This window comes from Paralichthys olivaceus, chromosome 13, assembly GCF_024713975.1.
Source record: "Paralichthys olivaceus isolate ysfri-2021 chromosome 13, ASM2471397v2, whole genome shotgun sequence".
Classification (NCBI taxonomy): domain Eukaryota; kingdom Metazoa; phylum Chordata; class Actinopteri; order Pleuronectiformes; family Paralichthyidae; genus Paralichthys; species Paralichthys olivaceus.
This window is the reverse complement of record NC_091105.1, coordinates 1,966,653-1,989,409: the sequence shown is the minus strand read 5'-3', so window position 1 is coordinate 1,989,409 and position 22,757 is coordinate 1,966,653. Positions and strand designations below refer to the sequence as shown.

Here is a 22,757-nt window from a genome sequence, read left to right as displayed (position 1 = left end):
TCCGCAGTTAACCTCTTAATCAACCCCAATCGGCCAAAGGAAACCGCGCTGACTTTCGAAAACTGTCCTTGCACGTTTGCACAGTGTGAACTTTAGTTGTGTGTGTGTGTGTGTGTGTGTGTGTGTACAGAAATAAGAGGCCATTCACTTCTTCTTAATGAGAGTTTAATGAAAAAAGGGATACGCTGCGAAGTTAATCATCAGTGTTTCCAAAGGAGATTCAGTGAATTAACTTTTTGTCAGCCATGAATTTAGGCGATGTAGCATGAACCCTTATATTCCATGTGTTACGTCACACATTTTCCAGTAAACTACAGTGGATGTCTTCTTTGTCCGTCCATCGCCAGGCCGTTCTCGGGCGGCGCATCCACGTTTAACCTCCTGTGACCACAAAAGCCTCGGGATAGTATCTGCTCACGGGTCATGCAAGACATAGGACCTCCTAACAAACATGTCATTCTTAGCTTTGAATTTCTATTTCGGTGTCGCGCTCAGGTTACATACCTGGTCACTTGATGGCTCCTTTCCTCTGCGGTATCGTATTTAGCTGAAACTGAGCGTTGCATTGTGGGCGCTGGTGTTGTCAGGCCGTCCATAAATTAACAAGTAAACCAGTGGCCTCTGCATTTCCTAGGCCATCCGGTGCGGTCATGTTTACCACCCCTTGCCCCCCACCCTGACACCCCTTGTGTGTCGGAGCCTCCATGCACCAGCTGGTGCGGCCATCCATCACTGGACATCAAAAGCAAGTGGCTAACTGTTCTGTGCAATTATTTAAGCAAAGTTTGCCGTAATCTGTCGATTCTTTGTTTTCAGTCACAGAAAAGTTGTTAAATTCATCGTGCAGCACTTTCCTCGTGTTGTTGAACTTTCCAACGGAGCCATTTGGCCTTCGACACCCGCGTGAGCCTGGACGTTAGATGAAACAAACCTTGCAAGTGCTGTTTGACCTGGGTCGGCTTTGCAAGCACAGGTTATGATCCTGCATTCAAACAAGTGGAAAATGAAGCATATTTTATGAGGAAACCTGTAAAAGGGCAAGCTCGCGCTTTCTCCAAGTCCCTTCCAGTGACAGAAAGGAAAAAATCCACAAAGGACTTTGTAAAGTTTAATCGAATCTAACGAGGATTCATTAGTTAGTCAAATATCTTTCCAAATTTTGTGCAAAATTCCCTCTTTTTGTTTCCCCCTGCTGATGATGTCAAGGGACAGTAAAGAAAAGAGGGAATTGTGCACTAAAACCTCTGCAGCCTGGAGGGAATAATCGCTGGATTTGTCTAACTGAGCCTGCTGAAGCTTCATATTAGCACAGAGTGAAGACGGTGGATTTAGTCCTCACTTTATTTCCATTGGAATCACATTAGAGACGGATCTCTGTAATGACCCCGAACAGGAGGAACAATTACAGATAACAAAAGCAGCTTCAGTGCACAAACGGACATGTGAGGGTTGTTTTAAAAATCTGACGTCATTTTCTTACTACAGTACATCAAGAAAATGATTTACATGTCGGCCCGTTGTCAGTCTCACCTGTCATTCAAACAACTGATGCACAACCTCGGCTCCGATTTACATGGTTTATTTTTATCTTTCTGACATAACAATTAATACTTTGCTTGTTTCGCCTGTTACACTTTCCCCGAGGCCAAAGTGATGACGATACTTATGTTGTCTCATTCAAAAGTCTTTTGCTTTTTGTTGAACGTCACTTAGATGTCTGATCTTTACTTTGAGGGATGATGTATGTGCAGAGTTGGACACTTTTGTGCTAAACCTTAAATTGAAGCTAAGTGTATTTTTTTTTTTTTATGACATCACAACTAAGGCAATCATCTACACAAATCGCATAAGTACACAACTAAGAAAGGAAATTACAGGCCACAACTTTTTGAGGAAGAGTTGCGAGATGTGGATTGTTGTTCAAAAACTTTTGAAGTATCTTACTTTAAGATAAGTTTACACTTCATTCCTCTGAGACGAAACATTGGACCTTAAATTGTTGTTATTGTTTTTGTGTCTAAAATGCCCAAAGAAACTTTCACTAATTCAAAGTGTTCATAAGGAAAACAATGGACAGTGTGAAGTTTTTTATGTCAGCTAAAGTTTCTTAATGTGACTTTCTTTGTCGACATGCATTTTTTACTGAAGCTTGAATTATCCAGTGTTGTAATTAGATTTTTTTTTTTTTGCTTCTCAGGACGAAATAAACAAAAAGGACAAACCAGGTGAAACATACATTAGATTTCAACGTGTCTGTAACGGCGGGTTAATGAGTGGACATCACTTATATTACTAATCCTCAGGTTGATCCTCATTTAATTAACCCCCGTTTCTCCTCGGTGAGACCTTGCCTCGCTTGTATAGAATTACACTCTAATTATTAAGCCCCCAAACCCTCATGAGGTGCCCCCGGTCACTTGCCCACAGCTCGTGGAATCTCCTAATAGCGAGTCACGGGGCTAATTGGGAGACAGGTAAGGTTACATGTGACAGCAATTAAGGCGAGCGCAGGGGCCAACTTTATGGCCCCCGGCGAGCCAGGCGCTGCACTCAGGACTCCTCAGTGAGGTTTAGTCTTTTCTAGAGCTTTTCTTTTTCCTGCAGGAGAAGCAGGGTTGGGAATTACACTTCTTCTTTTTCCACCATAGCGGAGATGAGATTATGTAAATCGCTTTTACGCACAAGGATGTAGTTTTCTTTTTTTTCTGTCCACCAGCTGCTCCTGACGCACACAAGTTATATAAATAAAACTGTGATAAATAAGATTTAGTTATTGATCAGATATTTCACTTTTTCAATCCATTTGTTGCTTCTGTTGTTGTGCGCAAAAACGCAGCAAAGAGGATTCGTTTGGAAAATGTTCATCATGAGGATATTTAACTTGAGATTAGAAAGGAAATGTCTCAATGAGGCAACAACAAAAAAAAAAGTTAACACTAGCGTGAGTTTCTTTTTTCCTTCTCTCCCGTACATTGTCCATGGAGAAGGGAAGTGTGAGAGCGTGTCTAAACACATTATCGCCCCTGGAACCTGCGGTCCCATGCAGCACGGGGCGGTGGGACACTCGACCCCCTGGCTGCGGTGTTTTTTGAAATTACCTTCACATGACAAATCAAGACCCCCACACATCCCCCCACCACCTCTATATATCTGGGGGAATAATCAGAGTTCCCGCTGCTCTCGGTGTGAAAAACCCCATTAGAGAGCAACGCTGTCACTGTTAATTACCGCATCGGCCTTTTGTGCGCAGGCACAGACTCGTATAACACAACAAACCGACAAAATCAACAACTTTCTCGACTGGTAAAACATTTAGGGTTCTCTTGGTGAGGAGTCTGGCACCTTTTGTTGTGGTTGCTGACTTTGTGGAGACGAGGAGAGTCTCACTTCATGATGAGGGACGTTTCTGGAGCGTTTAAAATGCGGATTCGAGATTTTTTATTTAGGAGGTTTATTATTTTTGGCACAGCGTCACTGCAACGTTTAAATGTGTAAGTTGGGTAAATTTGGATTTAAGTGCCTCCAGTAATTTAGAAAACCTCACCAGTGGTGATTTAAAGTGCATATACTCATACTGCAAAGTACTTTACATTGGGATTTATACAACTTTCTACTTTTACTACATCTCAGAAGGAAACGTTTGTATGTTATATCTCCACATGTGTTGATGTTGAATGTTTGTCAGAGAGACATGTTTTTCACAGACATATGATGATATTATAGTATATGATGTATTACTGTAAGATAAACTATCCCTCAGTAAATAAAGTACTTCACATGAGGTCAACCTTAAACATCTACAGTAAAATACTAAAAGTAATATTACTATAAAAGCACCAAATAATAAAAAAGGAAAACATTTTACATTTGCATTATAGAAACTTTTACTGTTTATACTTTAAGTACATTTTGCTGATAATACTTTCACATAAGTAAGTTTTTGAATGTTGGACTTTTGCTTGGAGTATTTTTTTAAAGTGTGGAACTAGTACTTGTACTAATGTAAAGGATCTGAATACTTCCACAGCTGCACATTATTCCATGCACACTGTACAGCTGAGCCAGGATTGATTAGTGCACGGTAGATAAAGTGGTTCATAAACTGCATGTGACCTCCAGTTGTTCAACAGTAAGCAAGAAATTATGTTTTCAGAAAAAAAGAAAACATAAATTTCCATTTCATGCCATTAACTGCTCCCAGAAACCCACAGGGACCAGACAGTGGGAAGAGACACACGTCATTTCTCTTTGCCTCCCAGCACATGTTCTATGACATGCAGGGAAAACTCGGACTTGAATGCAGTTCGTGAAACAGAGGTCACAGAGTCCTGAGCAGCGACTGAGCTGTCACACACGTTGTGTCACAAAATATCACACTCCTCCTTCAGGGACAACTGTCAAAGGTCTCAGTGAATCCAAATCCTTATTATAAATAATCCATTTCAAAGCATTCCGATTTTTAACTTTTTTTTAAGCTACAAATCAAATTCAGTTTTTTTTTGTGCCTTTACGCACAAATTGCAGATGGATTTATTTTTCAATGGGACTCTGGTGAAATCCACTTCAACGTCCCTGTATCACAACAACCTCTCCTGTCAGTCAACCCCATCCTCATCGACCCCTCTGTCCAATCACAAGCCTCCTTTCTTTTTACCAGACTTTTAGGGCCAATCGGCAGCGGCCCTTCATCCCTCACCTCTCCAGCCGAGGGGAGGGGGTATGACCTAATTTGGCATTTCTGACCTTATATGGAGCACCGCCGGGGGGAGCAGCCGTATGAGGCAGCCTGTTAGTGACACTTTCCCCAAACTGCAGCTTTGACTCTCGGTGAAGGGACGTACAGTCGACACGGGGAAGCACCACACTCGAGAGGCAAAGATTTGTCCCTCTGGTCCGGCTCCTTCTTCCACAGAGGATCTCCCAGAGCAGCTCTGAGGATGTCTGCGCGCTGTGTTGGGTAAATACATATCAGGGCGCACAGCACACCCACGTTGCGTATCCCACCCCCCCAGAAAAACGCACCGACCTCTCCGCGGCGCGCTGGAACAAGAAGAACCGGGATTGTGCCACTTCTCCGGGCTTGTTCGGTGTCCGGGAGCTCGTTTGCTTGCTGGGACCAAAGACGGGGCTTCGCCGACTGACATGCAACGTGGTCAGCGTTAAATGCGGCGTGCCATCCAAAAGGCAGAGTTTATCCTGAGTGAATCCAAATGCAGGGTTGAGATTGACTGGAGCAACGGACCGAGGTGAAACCGTCCCGTTCGCCCCGCTTCAGCCCGCAGAGGAAGACAGAAGCAGAACTCAGAGCAGCGGTTTGTGTTCGCGACTCTTTTTACTTTTCGGACTGACTTTTCTAAGAGGTGACTCTGCAGAACTACGTGTTTATGGATCGCTGCGCAGCGAGGAGCACCGGGACTTTCAGGCTACGCGCGTACGCACCGATCATGTCTACACCTCTCTGTTCCTGTGAACTTTGATAGATGTTTGCATTAATAACTCACAGATTGAGAAAAGAGAATTCAATCAATAAGCTCAGATAAAGTCAGACTGACCTGGAGGAAGTGGGAAGCGCCTTTTTTCGTCCTTCCTCTTTTTTTTTTTCCTCCTAAGACGTCAGGACGGATCTCTATCACCCAGCCTGACTCTGCTTCTGTGATTTAAACAAAGACCAAAGTGTTTGGGGATAGCATGGCAATGGTAGTAAACCAGTGGTCAGAGAACATTTCTGCAGATCCGGGGTCTCAGCTCCAGATTTGCGGCCAGGAGCCCGGCGGGGCACCGGGGACGCCCAACGGTTCCACCCCGGGGAACGACGCACTTTCCGGGGACAAGATCTCCAACGTGGACTGCATGGTGTGCGGGGACAAGTCCAGCGGGAAGCATTACGGTCAGTTCACCTGCGAGGGATGCAAAAGCTTCTTTAAGCGCTCGGTGAGGCGGAACCTCACGTACACCTGCCGGGGGAACCGAGACTGCCCCATCGACCAGCACCACCGGAACCAGTGTCAGTACTGCCGGCTGAAGAAGTGCCTGAAAGTGGGCATGAGGAGAGAAGGTAAGGCCCCTGCTGTTCTCTGTGGGTGTGTGGTGCATGTCAGCGTGAGGCTGTGGCACGAGGGGCATTTGTTTACAAACGCATTTCTGTGCGTAAAGTTGTTGTTCAGTGTAAAATATTTATCTTAACAGGCAATAAAGTCTGCAAGTAAAATATTTAACTGTTTCAAAACAGCCGAGGCTCGTGTTTCCAACGCAGCTTCACTACTTTTACTACTTTTCTAAAAAATCAAATTGCCGGTTTTTGCAGCAACATATTAAAAAGCAGATTATTTCTTTTTGTGGCGAGAAAAAACAATTAAAGAAAATTCTGGACACGTGGATTTGGACCGGGGAGTGTTGCCTCACCACGCTCCACTTTAGTTAGAAAATGTTGGTCATTTAAATAAACGTGTCTCTCACTTTTAGCAGGTTCTTTTTTTGTAATTTGTCACCTCACATGCCAAACCAAAGAGAAAGGTGCCAATGGGAGATGTTGTGCGTAAAATACGCATCATGCGAGTTTTTCGCCTGCAGATCCAAAGCTTGTGCGCTTCACACAGTTTTTATGAGTCAACAATCCGCCACCACCTGCGCTTATTTCACATTCATTTACCGAGTCTAAAACCATTCAGCCCCGATGCGCCCCGCTCTGTCAAATCCCCCCTTTGTCCCCCTGTTTTAATTATGCTGTTTGCTCACCGACACCCAGAGCCGCCATAAGAAGATGCCGCTACATTTGTTGTGTTGTGTTGGATTAGCAACGGGTCAGTTGGTGCCAAAGAGGAGCAGTGGCAACGTGCTGGTGCAGAGGAGCGCTTCCCCTTATTAATTATCCTGCAGCAGCGACACCCAATTCAAGAGAGAGGGATGCGATGGTGCATATTTTATAGTGTTACGCAAATGGAGCTAAAAGTCAGGGGAGTTCCGTGTTTGTGTTTTCTGCATTACAGTTGAGAGATTATTCAAAAAGTCCAGACTACTTGGCTTTAAATGCAAAAGGACGCACACACACTTTGATTGTCTCTCGACTCTTTAATTTGCCCTCTCAGTGGACACAGAATGGTCAGCTGCAGCCTCACGCACCCGAGAGCTGCGTTGCTCAAGGACACCTCGGTAGGCTGTTGAAGGACAGTGTCTCCACAAGGACCCCGCTGCCACTTGTTCTCTGCCTGAGCCAAAATGTAAATGTGGAGATGGTGTAAATACCCTCACTGCTCCACTGAGAGGATGGGATGATGCCTCAAGGGTTCCCGCCATTGCACTACTTTGTGAGTGAGTGAGTGAGTGAGTGAGTGAGTGAGTGTGTGTGTGTGCGCGTGCTCACCTCACGCAAAACACCCGCAGGACACGCACACTCGTCCACGCTGACTTCCGACTGAATGAATCGCCTGACGTCTTTACTGCACAAACTATCCATCGTCATCATCATCTTCATCATCATCATCATCATCATCATCATCATCCTTGAAACAGATGATGTGAAAGATAAAAATCTAGTTCCACAATATTTATTATTATTATATGTGAAAAACGTAGAATATGAGTTTAAGAGAAATAATTTCAGCGTCAGTGATGCATCATGGAACTTTTTGTGCGACCTTAAAACCCTGCAGGAGCACATTGAGACTTGAGCCTGTTCTCACACTGTAGTTATCCTGACTGATTCCGATGTGCATATAGGCACAGAGCATTTTCAGCTAGATTTAAATTCACTCAAAATGCTGTTAGACATGTTACTAATTTATAATCGCTTCACTTCTTGCTGTACGTTTTCTGCAGTTGCTGTATTTGTATGAAAAACACTTGAGAGCTGAGCTCATCTGGGGCATTTGAGGTCAGTGGGATTAAACGGTGTCCTTAAATCCTCTTTGTCGCCTGACTTCTGTTCAGCACAGATCATTTGTCTACTTAGGACACAATTTGCAAAGACGCATTGCAGGGTCCCTTAATTGTTCCAGCAAATTTTATGGTAATCAAACAAAAACACACCGAGGATTTAAAATTAATTAAATGTAACTGCCACTTTATGATATAGGAATAAAAACAAAGTTTAAACATTTGTGCGAACGATCAAAGATACATCCTGTCATAATTATTGAATTTATAACCCCTGCAGTAAATCAAACACCGCCCTGTCCTCTAAGTTAACAGTTTAATGTGCCAACTGAAGAGTGTCAGGATGGTTAAAGCAAACAGCCTCGATGGTGCATTAATGCACTAATGTTTCCATTATCTTATTCAACAGGTTCACCTGTGGAGGTGACTCAGTGTTTGCTCTGTGATCAGAGGGAGATTTGCATTTGTTTGATATTTCCAACAATGTTCAGAAGTCAGTGAGAAGATGATGAAGCAGCCGATGTGGTTGATTCACGCGGGCAAATACAGTTTGTTGAGTTTGACACGTGAAGCCTTTTTACTTAACTCTGACATGTCCCAACATTTGGGTCACAGTGTACTTCACCTCCTGACGGAGTGAGCGCCAGGACTGAGGGAAAGTGCTGGTTTCATGCAACCCCTCCTGTCACTGCAGCTCTTGCAGGAGTCGGTTGCGTTCTCTAAAGATCCCAGTTTTCAGGCAGCAGAGCTTTAATACTTTAGTAGAGTTTAATATCACTAATACTGCTGCGTGACTTTGCTGTTTACTCCACATTAATATTTAGCTGCTGAGACGTGCTTCAACTTTCATGAGTGGACTGCATCAGATTTAGGAGCCCTTCGCTTTCAACTGGTTTTTTTTTTTTTTTTTCCTTCTCCCCAAAGGCGACACTTGACCTCTTTCTGTAGACTGCTGTGGAGAACATAATATCATTTGTTAGAGACTTTTATTCCTGCGCCGCCCTCAGTGGGAATCAAACCCCCTAAAACCTTTAGCAGCGTTAGTGTCATTGTCTCACCATGCAGCTACACAGAACCTCCGCTTGTCACTACAGTTTGTGCGCTGAATAGGAAGCAGGGAGGCAAAGAGAATCGGCCTGACAGCTCTTTTGAACACGAGTGAGTGTTTTTAGTTTTGAAACACTGCACGAGTGTAAGCGACCGGCCTCGGCGCGAGGGACCGAAATACACGTGTGGCAGTGTATTTACTGTGCTGGCGCACGGTGATAATGTCATCGTGTCTGTCGTGTGTATCTTGGAATCACAACACCCCGGGCAGCTGTTTGCACACAGACACACAGACCTAAGCAGAGAGCAGTGATAGTGAATAATCCCAACATCCATGTGCAGCACAGGAATCTGACAGATACACCCTCACTCCAACAAAACACCCAACAGCGGCGGGAAATATAGGTCAACCCAAACTAAAACACGAATAACAGATGGGCTCATGTCAAAGTCCAAACGTGTGAAGCAGTGAGTAAATACCCCCCCACCGGAGCACTCAAGCCTGACGGACAGTGTGTATTGACTAATCCATACTCCCACAGTGAGCTCGTGACAGCAGACAATTTAACAGCAAAAACTCCGCAGTCCTTCCTCCTCCGGCTCCGAGAAACCTTCACCCCTCCCTGTAGTTTGGCCATTGACACATCAAATACTCGAACAACCACCACACTGGCACCACCGGAGGAAAATGGCCCCTCGGTCCCGCGCAGCCTCGGCTGAAGGGTTTGCAGCGACTTCGAGGCGAAGAACTTTAATGGAACAGAAACGTAATGAGCTTCTCGGACACATCGAGGCGAAGAGGTCGTCACATGACGCGCAACGAGCTCCTCATCGTGTTTCTCTCCAGTTTCACTAAAATGTGTCAAAGGTAAACGTAATGTGGCCTTCTCACTCCATCACACACACACACACACACACACACACACACACACACACACACACACACACACACACACACACACACACACACACACACACTTTCTGCCTGCGACATAAGTAGCTCAACCTGTTTTTGTCTTTCACTCGGGTCACTTGTAAAAGCAGACGGTCAGCTCGGAGGAACAGGACGTGTCGGTGGCTGTCAGGAACGTTTAACCCCAGCCTGGCTTCTCCTCCCGTCCGCCGCACACTCGCTCTCTAATGGAGCACCGTGGGGAATCTGTGCACATCTATATTTCAGGGACTTAGCTGATGATCTTATCCGTGCTCGCTGGTGGGAACAGTCAGTTTACGCTCTTGCTCGCCAGGCAAACACAATAGATTTGAATGTATTTGTTTAATACATATGTGTTTAGCAATGCTATGAAAAGATATTTGACAAACAATAATCTGGTTATTGATTAGGGGTTTTTTTTGGGGGGGGGGGGGGGGGGGGGGGGGGGGGGGGGACTGGTCCTTTAAATCCCTGATTTAGCATCATAATCTCTCGAAAAGTGAAATAATTCAAGTCCCAGTTCGCAGTTCTGGTGTGAGATGAGGAAAGAAATGTAAACACACGAAGCCAAAAGCTGTTTAAATAACACGTGTGCAAACAGCTGGAAGCACAAGTATTTTCTCCACAGTCAGAGGCATGAACTTCTCCCTGCTCTGACCCTGTGTGGTAAATAAAGAGCAGAGGGAAGGGTGGGGGGGGGGGGGGCGTGAGTGTAAATAAGGATATAGCCTGAATCAGAGTCACAGAGCAGGGGGTGAATTTGGTTTACTAATTAATTCAGGAACTGTCTCATCAAAGTACGACAGAGAGGGACTGAGGCAACCGCACAGCGAACGCTCCTCACGCGAGGCTCCTCTGTCCTCCATGTGTCTGTCTCTCTCTGTCTGCGTCACCGGTTCTCCTGCACTGCCTCCGCTTTGCCCAATACCTCCACTCACTCACTCACTCACTCACTCACTCACTCACTCACTCACTCACTCACTCACTCACATTGGACTGGAGACAGAGTTGGCCCTCGTCCAGGGTGCAGGTGGTTTATTCCCCATTATTTCTCCACAGATTGTTAGCACGAGGAATAAAACGTTGGCTCACACGTTCTGGTTTTAAACTCCAGCTTGGTTTAGTTTCTCATCAGAACAGTTAGAAGTGTAGTAGTTTGCAGAAACCTGAGGATTTAGTTGAATGTTGCTCTCTGTCATAACTTAGGAACTATTAATGTGTGTTTAATGCTGCGATTTCAAAGTTTTTGGCCACTTGGGGGCAGCAGAAACGACGTGTAAGTAACGCTAACATCTTAACTCCTAATAAATAAAATGACAAACAAGGTCACGGGGGTTTCCATGTGGTCCCAAAAAGTCTAAAATTCAATAAAAAGTTAAATACGTTGAAATATTGCGTAACATCGTGCTTTAATATTTGTTTTATCTCTGTGTGTATCAGACTGTTTTGATCCAAACTTTACATCTTTACATTTATATTCATATTTAAATAACGACCTTAGCTCTCGTGGCAGTTCCCTTGCTATTCTGTGAAAGCAAATATCTTAATATTGGTGTTGAGAAAAAGAGGAAGGTCAGATGTTGCAGACTGGGATGTAAGATGTGTGGTTTTGTAACGACCACAGCAACAGGTCTGACGAGATTTTTACCTGGTATTCAAACTCACTCCCATCCTCAACTCTCTCTTCTTGTTTTCACATTCGCTCCTCTCTGCTTCTATCTGACTCTGACCTGCGGGTCGAAGGTCAGGGCCAAAATAAAAAACCCCGGGGGCCACGGGGACGTGAGCGCGGTGTCACATCTCACACTGAAGTGGATCTCAGTCACCTGCAGAATATACGGAGACGCACTCACAAAATGATACGTAGAGGTTTTTGTTGACAGCAGATTTCTAATGTTGTTAATCCCTCTCATTCACACACACACACACACACACACACACACACACACACACACACACACACACACACACAACTGAGCTGCAGTGCACATACGCAGGTTCACGTCGGGTAACGTGTTTAATTTTTTTCGCTCTCCAGCGGGCGCGTCAGAAATCGAAAAGCTACTTATTAAACACAACTGTCTGACTGAGCCAAATGTATAATGCATGCGTGTTGTCCCGGCACCGTGACCTTTCAGTCCAAATGTTGATAGGCCTTAATTGTATTTAGCTGCTGTAATTCCACTAACAGTCTGACCCAGAGGCTAATCCAGGGCAGCCAGGCAGCGAACCGTGCACTTTGCCAGCTGCCATTTGCTGAAGTGGCATTTTGAAAGTCGCAGCTGAAATGTCCCTTGGTACCTCTGTTTGCGTGCACTTTCCTCCTCTGCCTCGTCGCCGTGCCCTCATTTTGTGCCCTACCTACGAGGCAAGGGGAGGAGAGAGCAGCGGGATATTGTACGCAAGTCAAAGTAGCAATAAAGTGAAATATGAGTTAAAAAAATACATCACAAAATATGAGGAATACACTTCTTTTTTTTTTTTTTACTAAAGCATGAGTAATTGTTTTATTTGGGGTTTTGGGGGATTTAAATTTCAGTTCAGAATAATTTTGTTGGGCAGCATAAAAAAACAGCATATCTAAAAGTTGTTTTCCCATCTTGATGTCGAATGATGAGCTCAGTCAATTACTTTAAGCCACGATGGACCAATTAAGAAGCACGAAACAGATGATGGCAGACGCCCAAATCTGACTGTATACTCCCATCCCCCCCTTTCATTCTCTATCTCTGACCTTGGTTTCCTTTTTTATCCTCAGGCATCTGCTTCTCTCTAATGTCATTTGTCTCTTTCGCTCTCCCTTGCTGCCGTCCTCCTTGTCAAACTACTTCGTCTCTGTCGCTTTGGACCATAATCAACGCTCTGTCTCCTTTTCCTCTCTCTCTCTCTCTCTCCGTGTTTCACGCTTCCTTTTTGTCGTCCAGCTGTTGGCGAGGAAAAAAAACAAGAGAGCAATGTGTCTCATTCAGATGTAGTCAAGTGCTCCGCCGCTCAGCGACGAGTGACCCCCACAATGAGGCTTTTGAAATGTCAAGAGGATCAAGTAGATTCGCCACCATCTGCGGGATTAACCATTAATCAATATAAAAGCAGATTAATGAATTTACAAATCAGCGACATGTGAGGCAGCAGCGTCCCAACAAGTGGTGGAATTTGTGTCCACAGAGATCTGGTCCATTGTCTTTTACAGCTTGTTCAACGCAGGAGCGGTCGAGCGGAGAACACGAGAAGTAGTGGAAACCCGTTTGTTTCACCCCAGGAGAAGATGTTTTCAGATGAAACACGTTAACAAGCACAGACAGTTTGAGGTCAGCGGGATTCTCAGATTTGGATTCGGACAGTCAGGGAATAAAGGAGGAATTTGTCAGAGTCTTTTCAGCAAGTGTCCCAAAACGACACCCGATTACATTGAAGCGTTAAAGCCCTCTAGTGGCCGAAGGAGCCGTGAACGTCACCAGAAGCTAGGTGATCTTATTTCAGATTGACAGAGGAGGTCCGGGACTTTAATTAAATACTTATTTTAAGACGAACCTCGATCTTTTCTCTAATCTAAGTATTTCTGAGCCGAAACCTGACCATGACATTAACAACGTTGTTTTCACAACAGTGACTTGTAAAGGTTTTGGAAGGCACGACAATGTTCACGCTGACGGGAGCGTCCAATCAGAAATAATTTAATTTAGAGGCAGGGGTGGATCCAGAGGGGGGACCAGTGGGGGCACTGGCCCCAGTCTAGACACTTAATATCAATACCAACATAAAATTTAACAACTTGTTCAGAGTCTTTATTTTCTAATGAGCTTGAACAAAACAATTTTCAAAATATGTTCGATGATGCGTAGCTTTTCTCAGGAGCTAGCTTCAGAGCTAACAGTCGGACATGTAATTGACCCCTCGGCGTAAATTGTGGCCCCTGAATTAGAAGCGTCCTCGCTCCGCCACGGTCTGGAGGACTTTGCCAAACCTGCATTACAATAACGTCTGTGACTCTCACCAGCGCCAACAGTCTTTCCCCGCCCCTCAGCGTGCTCTGTTGTTGCTCGTAGCCGTGTCTTAGTTTCCCCTTGTCTGTGAAATCCCGTAAAGACAGACACGTGTGGCTAATCTGACAATCGGCACTTTGCAACGCAAGACGAGAGCCGGCGGAGTGCGATCGAGTAACAAGGAATGTCCCCGTTGTGCAACGCTGTCTTTGTGAGAGGCAACACCTCTTCACAGCTCAGCCCCAGCGAGACGGCACTGTTTGCCCAGGGAGACCACATTCTTTTTTTTCTGGGAACTCGCACGGGTTGACCGAGACAACCAGAAGTTTGAGGTCAACACCTTTTGTGCAGAAGTATTTTTTTTTCGACACGTGGGTCAGACTCAAATGAAAGACATTTTTATAATGCTCCTGAGTGATTTGACCTCTCGCTTTTCCCGACGTGCCACGGTGCGTTCAATTGCCACAGCTGCTGCGGTGAGGTGACAGGTGATGCGGAGTTAAAAGCATTTTCCAAACCCCTCCTTTTTCTTTCACCTCCTGCCTCCACCTCTTCAAACCCCGGCTCTCCGTCCGGAGCCTCATCTCAGGCTATATTCAAACACGTCGAACTCCGACTCTCTATTCCCTCAACTTATCACCTCTCACTCTCTTCTTCTCCGCCTTATCTCGCCATTTCACCCTTTTACCTCATTTTTTTCCTTCTCTCGCTCACACGTGGCCCCCCCCCCCCCGTCTGCATTTCCATTGCCTCTCTCCCCTCTCTCACCCGCGCTGTGTAACAGTAGATGGAGTTATTAGTCAGACAGTGGGGATGACTGAACAGGTGTTTTCCAAATGGGCCTTTGAGCCCTCGCCGCATCGTCATCACTCCACATGAGGAGGGGGCCGGTCGACATTTGTGTGTGTGTGTGTGTGTGTGTGTGTGTGTGAGAGAGCTTTGGCCTCTGCGTGCTCCTTTTTGCTTCAGGCGGAGCCATTTGCCATTAAAGGGGGGGGGGGTCAATGTTACTGTATGCATTTATGTGTGGTGTGTGTGTGTGCGGGGGTGCAAAACATATGTAGGTGTGAAGCGGTGTTATATCTTCACCAGCTGCTGCTCGTCATTACTCATTGATGCACAACAGCAGTGCGGAGCGGCCTCGGACACTTTCCGCTGAAAAGACGAGTGCTGACATATTTAGGAGTACTGTTTGCCCCTTCGACCCCCTTCTGCACCCCCCACCCCCCACCCGTCACATTTGACACACCCAATTTACCTCTTTCTTTCTTTCTTTCTTTCTTTCTTTCTGGTCTCCTCTTCCCCCTCTGCTCCCACCACTGCAATTTCCATGCAGGCCGTGCAGAAGCCATTTGGATGTAATCCAGGCGTAGGTGTATCTAATAGTGTTGTAGCCGGCCTCCTGAATAATAAAGGTGTAATAAAAACCTGATGACAGGTATTTACTGTCTGTTGAAAGGTGTCGGCTGGACTAAAAATGAAGTCACGTGTTCAGGAAGGAAAGTGCCACATGATGTTGAATCAAAAATCCAGATTTACAGTCTGAACACTGAACTTTATTTGTGTTTTCTTTTTTCAGCTGTACAACGAGGACGCACATCGAACTCCCAGAGCAGCCCGGGACAGTACCTGACCAACGGCACCGACCCGTACAACGGCCAACCCTACCTCTCCGGTTTCATTTCTCTGCTGCTGCGCGCCGAGCCCTACCCCACGTCTCGCTATGGGGCCCAGTGCATGCAGGGAAACAACCTGATGGGCATCGAGAACATCTGTGAGCTGGCGGCCAGGCTGCTGTTCAGTGCCGTAGAGTGGGCCAAGAACATCCCCTTCTTCCCAGACCTGCAGCTCATGGACCAGGTGAGTTGCTCTATAAGCACTGGAGGTTTTGTTCTGGTTTCTGAGCCTCTCGGGAAGCGTTTATCTTATCGGCGTCACACGTTTGTATTGGTATCGGACCAAGGAAGGCGGCTGGGACGTTTTCGATTACGACAACAGGGCATTCATGACGATTGTCAACTGATTCTCCAGTCCGGCGTTCTGTCCAGCAGCAGGTCTTCACTTGCCGTTGCTCAGTCTCTGCGTGTCACTTTTACAGTTTCAGAAAAAAATACTGCCACCAGCTTCACCGCAGGCCAAACAAACAGCCCATTCCAAACAGACAGGTTTAGAACGGCCTCGGCTTGTGTTGAGAAATAGAATGTTGCTTGCTTGTTTGGTCAGATGAGGAGACTGAGACCAGTTTCTTGTGTAAGTGAAGCTAACGGCAGCTGTTTAGCATAACTTATCATAAAGACTGGAGACAAGAGGAAAAGCCGAAAATAAATAGAACAAAAGTTTTCTGAAGAGTGATCAAATTCTCCCACTGTATATAAATGAACTATTAATGAATGAAAACACCCAATTTTAATCATTTTATTTTGGTTCATCGTCACAAAAATCAGAAATAAACAAAATCTAAAAGAAATCACATGGTTATTATTTACCGACGGAGGAAACAGCCACTGGTGACATTCAATATGGATGCAGATTTACACCGGCTGTAAAGTCTTGGCACAGTAATTGCTTGACCTATAAATATTCACATGCACCTTGAGCAGACATGGGCACCACAGTATGTCGTGCTATAGTTGCACCGTATCATTAATATATCATTAAGGTCATGTCAACACGTTGAATATATCTGCTCTTTCTGTCTCAGTACAAGTGTCAGTGTTTTGCCATCGGTTCAGTGCTCTCTTAATCTGCCGCAGTTTTTTGTAATTATTGTCAATCTGATATAAAATCGCATAATTTGAATTGTGACTTTAAACTATAATAATAATTTAGCGTTTTCAAACCTGTAATCTGAAGGTTTATAAAACTTTCTGTGGACCAAAGTTCCCGACTTATCTTAAATAAGACAAAAAAATTGGATGTTGACCGCATGAATAGATGTGAATGTGTTTTCGAGATACCCTGCTCACTTTCAATAATTCCCTCCCTGCAATAACGTCTCTGTATCGTCTGTATTCTAGGTGGCGCTGCTGCGTATGTCATGGAGCGAGCTCTTTGTCCTCAATGCCGCCCAGTGCTCCATGCCGCTCCATGTGGCCCCTCTGCTGGCAGCGGCCGGCCTGCACGCCTCGCCCATGTCCGCGGAGCGCGTGGTGGCCTTCATGGACCACATCCGCGTCTTCCAGGAGCAGGTGGAGAAGCTGAAGGCCCTGCAGGTGGACACGGCTGAATACTCCTGCCTCAAGTCCATCGTGCTCTTCACGTCCGGTGAGTTTGAATGAAGCACGTGCGCGGAAGAAACATGTCGGTCCTTTCAGTCGTATTTCTTTCACTCCCCTCACACAAATCCTGACTCACAGGGGATTATGGGTAACTTCTGATGTCAACAAAGACATCCCCTTTCTCCTGTGAGTATATTTGCTATTGCTCAGGTAGAAAGGAAGGAATTAGCAGGCAGCTGAGCCGACTTCAGCTCGCACAGGAGAATTCATGCACAGGGTATCAAAGCACACGTAAACAGCTTAACTAGAATTAGAGAGGTGGACAAACAGGCATTCTTTTCATTAAAAGGCAAACTGCTGCAGACATGGTCCTTCCCTTTATTAGGACTTCTATCCGTCTCTGTCTATCTCAGTTCTATTAGGACCTGATAACAAAGACAGAAAAACATTTGTCTGATTGTCTTCAAAGCTCTCGAGCCCGACACCCTCACCGAGTTACACGCTGTCATCCCACTGAGCCGCAGACGAGGTGAAATCCAAATATAATGGTTTTACATCTTCAGGAAACGCATGAGTCGGACATTGTTTTGATTCTGCTTACACACAAACCCTGTTGAGGCTTATCCCAACAGTCACTGGGCTCCAGTGCCAGCCAAAATACTGTCACATCTGGGACCCTTCACTGAGAGATCATGCTTTGTGACCCAGGGGGAAACGGATGGCGAAGAAGCCGACACTGAGATGTGCTTTGTCCGTTCTTTTTGTCGCATGTTCCCTCTTTTCTCCCTTGCATGGCTTGTCAGATCCACTCTGTGTACATGTCCAGTGTCTTTTCCTCCACGCATGTGGCCGGCTGCAGATCCACCTCTCCCTTTCTCTTTCCCTGCTTCCATCAGCCGTTCCCTCCTTCATGATCCCATCTATTATTAAAACCAGTCAACCACCCCTCCTCTCTAAGCTCCCCCAAGCCCAGCCCCAGCCCGGGACCCCCACCCCCAACCCCACCATGGGAGTTGAATTATATATGGTGGGTGAGATGGAGGAACCGCCACAGCCTCAGCCGTGACCTACATAACCCCTGTAGCCCTGAGCATCCCATGTGACTTCCTTGTTATGAGCAGATGTACCCACATGTACGCTCATCGCCCAAAAAAAAGCTGCACATCTTGCCAAGAGACTCCAGAAGACAATGTATTTAGTGAAACGTGCAAAAATCAACAGAAATCTGAATGTGACAGAGGCCGACATGCACACACGCACACACAGCTAGACGGGCCCATTAATAAACCTGACCACGACAGACCTGGTGGGACGAGCTAACAAGCTCGGACAAACACCAATCGTCTCTCACCTCCCTCCGCTCCCCCCTGCGAAGCCCAGTCCCATCAAGCCACATCAGTGAACGGGCATCTCAGGCCTGCCACCCTGATCTCTCACCCCCACTGACCCGGTGTGTGCCCAAGGATCAGACAAAAGAACACGGCGCTCGGCGTGGAAGGGGGCGCCCACAGAGCTGCTGCCTTGGCACGCAAAGTGGTTTCAATCACACAGACAGCTTCGCTAATCCCAAGCAGACAGTGACCACCTTGTCACGCAGGACCCAAAATAGCGGCCCGACAGAAACAAAATGGAAAAATTAAAAAAAAAAAACGTTCAACTGCCTCCCAAGTGGAGGGAGCAATTATTCAGCCAGAATGACGAGAACGGTGGCCGCTGGGGTGAGGAGGGGTTGACACGCTTGATTAAGATGTAAGGTAAATTAAATTTCTTTTTTGGTTGTCGGAAACCCAGCAGGGCAGGGTTTACACAGGGGACAGATCAAAGTGTGAGATGACAAAGGGGAAGTACGATGAGAGATGACAGGCTCAAACCCACGGGCCGAGGCCTTTTTACACTGAAAGAATGAGCTGCAGAAGAAATTGCCCTCATCGAAAAAACCTGTCGTCCAAACGAGGGTTCACCGAGGGGCCAGAGACAAAGAGCAGTGCACGTACAGTATGTGGCGGAGTACAGTAAAAATGTGTGTTTGTTTTGAGTTCACACGTCTCTGACCTCCTTTGTTAAATCCCCTGTGCAGCCCCCCCCCCAGCACACACACACAGGGTGTGAAAAGTATCGCGCCCAGTGTTACACACTCTCTCATTTGTGCGAGACTCTTGCCAAGGCAGGAGGTGAGGGAGGCGTGAGGAGGGTGAAGGCAGAACATGACCTCCAGCCGAGGGGAGAGGGGGGGTGAGTTAGTGTGCGGTGGACGCAGACCACAGGGGTGTAGTAGATCCGTGTCTCTGCAGTGACAACCTCGATCTCCTCAAGCCGCAGCACCGGTTTTTTCCTCACCTGAGGAAGTCAGCTCCTTATTGCCTTTTATTTCTCTTCTATGTCGTAATTTAATTTCGCAAATTAGATTTAATATCAGGTCAAGATTTCACATTGTGTCGCGGCCACACGTGGAGGGCAAAATCCTTTATGATCAGTCGATGGATAAAAATCAAATCCTGGGTTATCAGATTGATTTAAAATGATTCTTTATCCTGATCAGACAACGTGATACTTGACTGATAACGTCCCGCTGCAAGAGACGTGGGACATCGGCGTCTTGTTTTGTCATTTACAAAGACGAGTCATTCTGCATCCAGGACGCTTCACAAGACCTCGATGGAACGTTTGAAAAGTTGTTTATTCACAAACAAAAATTCTCTAATTCAATTTTCCTCTTAAAGTTTGACAGAACTCAGTGACCTTTTATTCGCCCATTCTGCAGATCTGTGTCTGGCCTCTTCTCACCTTTGCACAGTCACAGGACCAGTTTCTATGATTGTGTGGGATCTGTGACACAGTGACCTTCTTGAAATGAATAAACAGCTTTTCAACTCGATCAGTTTTATGCAGAGACTGGTCGCTTCTTGTTTGATGCTCTAATAATAAACCCTAAATATCTTCCTCTCCTCCAGATGCTATGGGTCTGTCAGATGTCGCCCATGTGGAGAGCATCCAGGAGAAGTCTCAGTGCGCCCTGGAGGAGTACGTAAGGAACCAGTACCCCAGCCAGCCCAACCGCTTCGGCCGCCTCCTCCTGCGCCTGCCCTCCCTGCGCATCGTCTCCTCTCCGGTCATCGAGCAGCTGTTCTTCGTGCGCCTGGTCGGCAAGACGCCCATCGAGACTCTGCTCCGCGACATGCTGCTCTCGGGCTCCAGCTACAACTGGCCCTACATGCCCACCGTGCAGCGCGAGCGGCCCATCTCCCTCCACTATAACGAGAACGGGCCTTGAGGTGGAGCGAGCGACCGAGGAGAAGCTGCAGGAGAAATTTCAGGCTCTGCTACTCCATCCATCCATCTTTACTTCTCTTCATACTCTGCGATCAGTTTCTCAGCTCTCCCAGAGGATGCGCCTTTCCTCGCCATTCCACTCAAAACATCCGCTCCGACGGTACAGTCCGTTACCGTCCAGGTCACACAGAGCCAGCCAATCATTCACCTCGGCCGCCGCAGGAACCTGCCGGGCCGCTGCAGTTCCCTCAACCGGCGACGTAATCTTCATTTGAGATGTGGCACGAGATGGACTGGTTGGTAGAACGGGTTATATTGCACAGTTCACCAGCAGGTCTGTTGGACTCGCTTCAGATGTCATGTTACAAACCCCAAGCAAAACAGAGGCAGCGAAAGACTTTTGCTCTGCTGTCGGTGCTACGCCTTCCACCACAGAGGCCGTAAACGAGCATCGCAGTGCGGCGAATACCGAGCGAGGGCTTTGCCAATGGGACTCTACAACCGAGAGCACAGGGCCCCCGCTGCATAGTTACCAATTTTTAAAAAGAAAACCAGAAGCCATTAAAAAAAAAAATAAATAAATAAGACAAATGCCAAAATGTCTTGGACTTTTGCAGAGGACATGTTTTAATTGTGTGTTTGTATCAGCACTGTTTATATGGGAGAGAAAACTCATGATTGTGTCCATATGTACAGTTTACCGTTGATTCATAGGCATCTATAGCATATTAGGCTTCAATGGGAAAAGCTCAGGTTCAAAGGGTGGGTATGGACGGACGAACACGCCAATATCAGTACGGGAAAATACAAAAACACTGCAAAAATTCACACTAATCAGCAGCCTGTGCCAAAGCTGGGAAACACATTTTGTTTTGGATTCTTTTTGCGGTAGTGTTGGTGATGAAAATGTAATGTTTGGTTTGTCTTTAATTTGACTATATGCTTGTTTCTGGGAGGGGAGGGGGAGGGGGAGGGGGTCTCAGGGGGGCAGAGGAGTTTGTAATAAAATAAATACAAATAAAAAGCTGAGGCACTTGCATTGTAATCAGAACCCACACTCTCGCTCACTCCTGCTAAATCACAGCACTGGTAGTTTCCCCCTTTGTGTAACTTGATCAGTCTATGATTTCACTCGCTCACGATGCTCAGTCTGTAAACTCCTCACACCATGTTAGCGCCGGGGGCGACACAGCTCATCTTCATCCTTCTTTTCAATTTAGTCACGATTGTCAATATTGGACCTTTTTTTTTTTTTCGGATTGGGGGAGGGGGGATATTTTTACAAAATTAGCTGTACTTGCCTTAGAACAAACATTTTGTCACTGAGCATTTACTGTATCTTATGACTGTGCCATAATCTCTCGTTACCTGTTATAACAGGTATTATGTCCTGTCAGGAGAGGAACTGAACTCATGTGATGTAAAAATGGATAACGTGCACATAATGATAATATTAATAATAATAATGTCACCGAAATGTGATGCAAGAGATTTATTTTAGTGCATCAACTTAAAAGACGTTTCTTATTTAACATCATCAGCACTTTCATTTTTGTTTTTAGACCTCACGCAAAGTTCTTTTCCACTTCCTGATGATTTTGTCATGTAGGGAAAATCCTCCTGGACTCATCTGAGCTTATCGTACCGATACCGTAGAGAAATGTATCACTAACCTCTGAAAACCTCAGTCTACGTTACAATAATATCCCAGTTGGACTCATGACTGTGACCTAGTTTAGGAATATTTGAAGATGTTTGTTTTTTTTTTTTTTTTTTTCCAACCTGTATCACATTTCCAACATGGCACTGTGCTATCGATGTCAAGTCATCTGGGACCTTAGAAATGTGTCTGTCGATAAAGGAATTCACAGAAAGTTTCTATGAGTTTGTTCTTATCCCCTCGACTTTTGTTTGAAAATATGGAATTTCCATTAACTGAAATAAAATTCTGTTGTTCACAGGACGTTTTCTGTTTTCTCTTTTACCGTCCGAGCACAAAGTAAATCAAACTATTACAAATGTCTTTAACGGGTTTTGCACAACATCAAATGTTTTGGGTAATTTTGACCCACTGTCAACAGAGATATTGTGCGTCCGTGATGTTTTTTCAAAAGAATAATTGAATAAAATGAATTCCTGACTCTGGAAATCTTAAGCCGGAAAAACTACTCTGAGTTTCTGACGTCATCACAAATAAAGTTTTACAATCAGCTCTAAATAGCAGCTTCTGATGTGAACACACTCAAGTGTTTTTCATTCTGTGTTTCTAATTTCTATTTAATAAAATAGATAATAAAACAACTCCGCTGGTTTACATTCACAGTATCACCCATGATTATCATCAAAGTTCAGGAGTCAAGTCATATATTTGAGTTCATTTATTTAAAAAGTACATTTACAATGTTAACTGTTTATCATTATTTCATGTGTTTA

General features: G+C 45.5%; 1 protein-coding gene across 1 annotated transcript; it reads left to right on the top strand.

The window, feature by feature from the left end:
• The first annotated feature begins 4,499 nt into the window (after positions 1 to 4,499).
• nr2f5 (nuclear receptor subfamily 2, group F, member 5) lies at positions 4,500 to 22,284 on the top strand. Its single transcript, XM_069537503.1, has 4 exons — positions 4,500 to 6,055; positions 15,416 to 15,696; positions 16,854 to 17,100; positions 20,006 to 22,284. Exons 1-4 carry the CDS (start codon positions 5,689 to 5,691, stop codon positions 20,323 to 20,325), a joined length of 1,215 nt encoding a protein of 404 aa, XP_069393604.1. The 5' UTR covers positions 4,500 to 5,688; the 3' UTR covers positions 20,326 to 22,284.
• Positions 22,285 to 22,757: the final 473 nt, after the last annotated feature.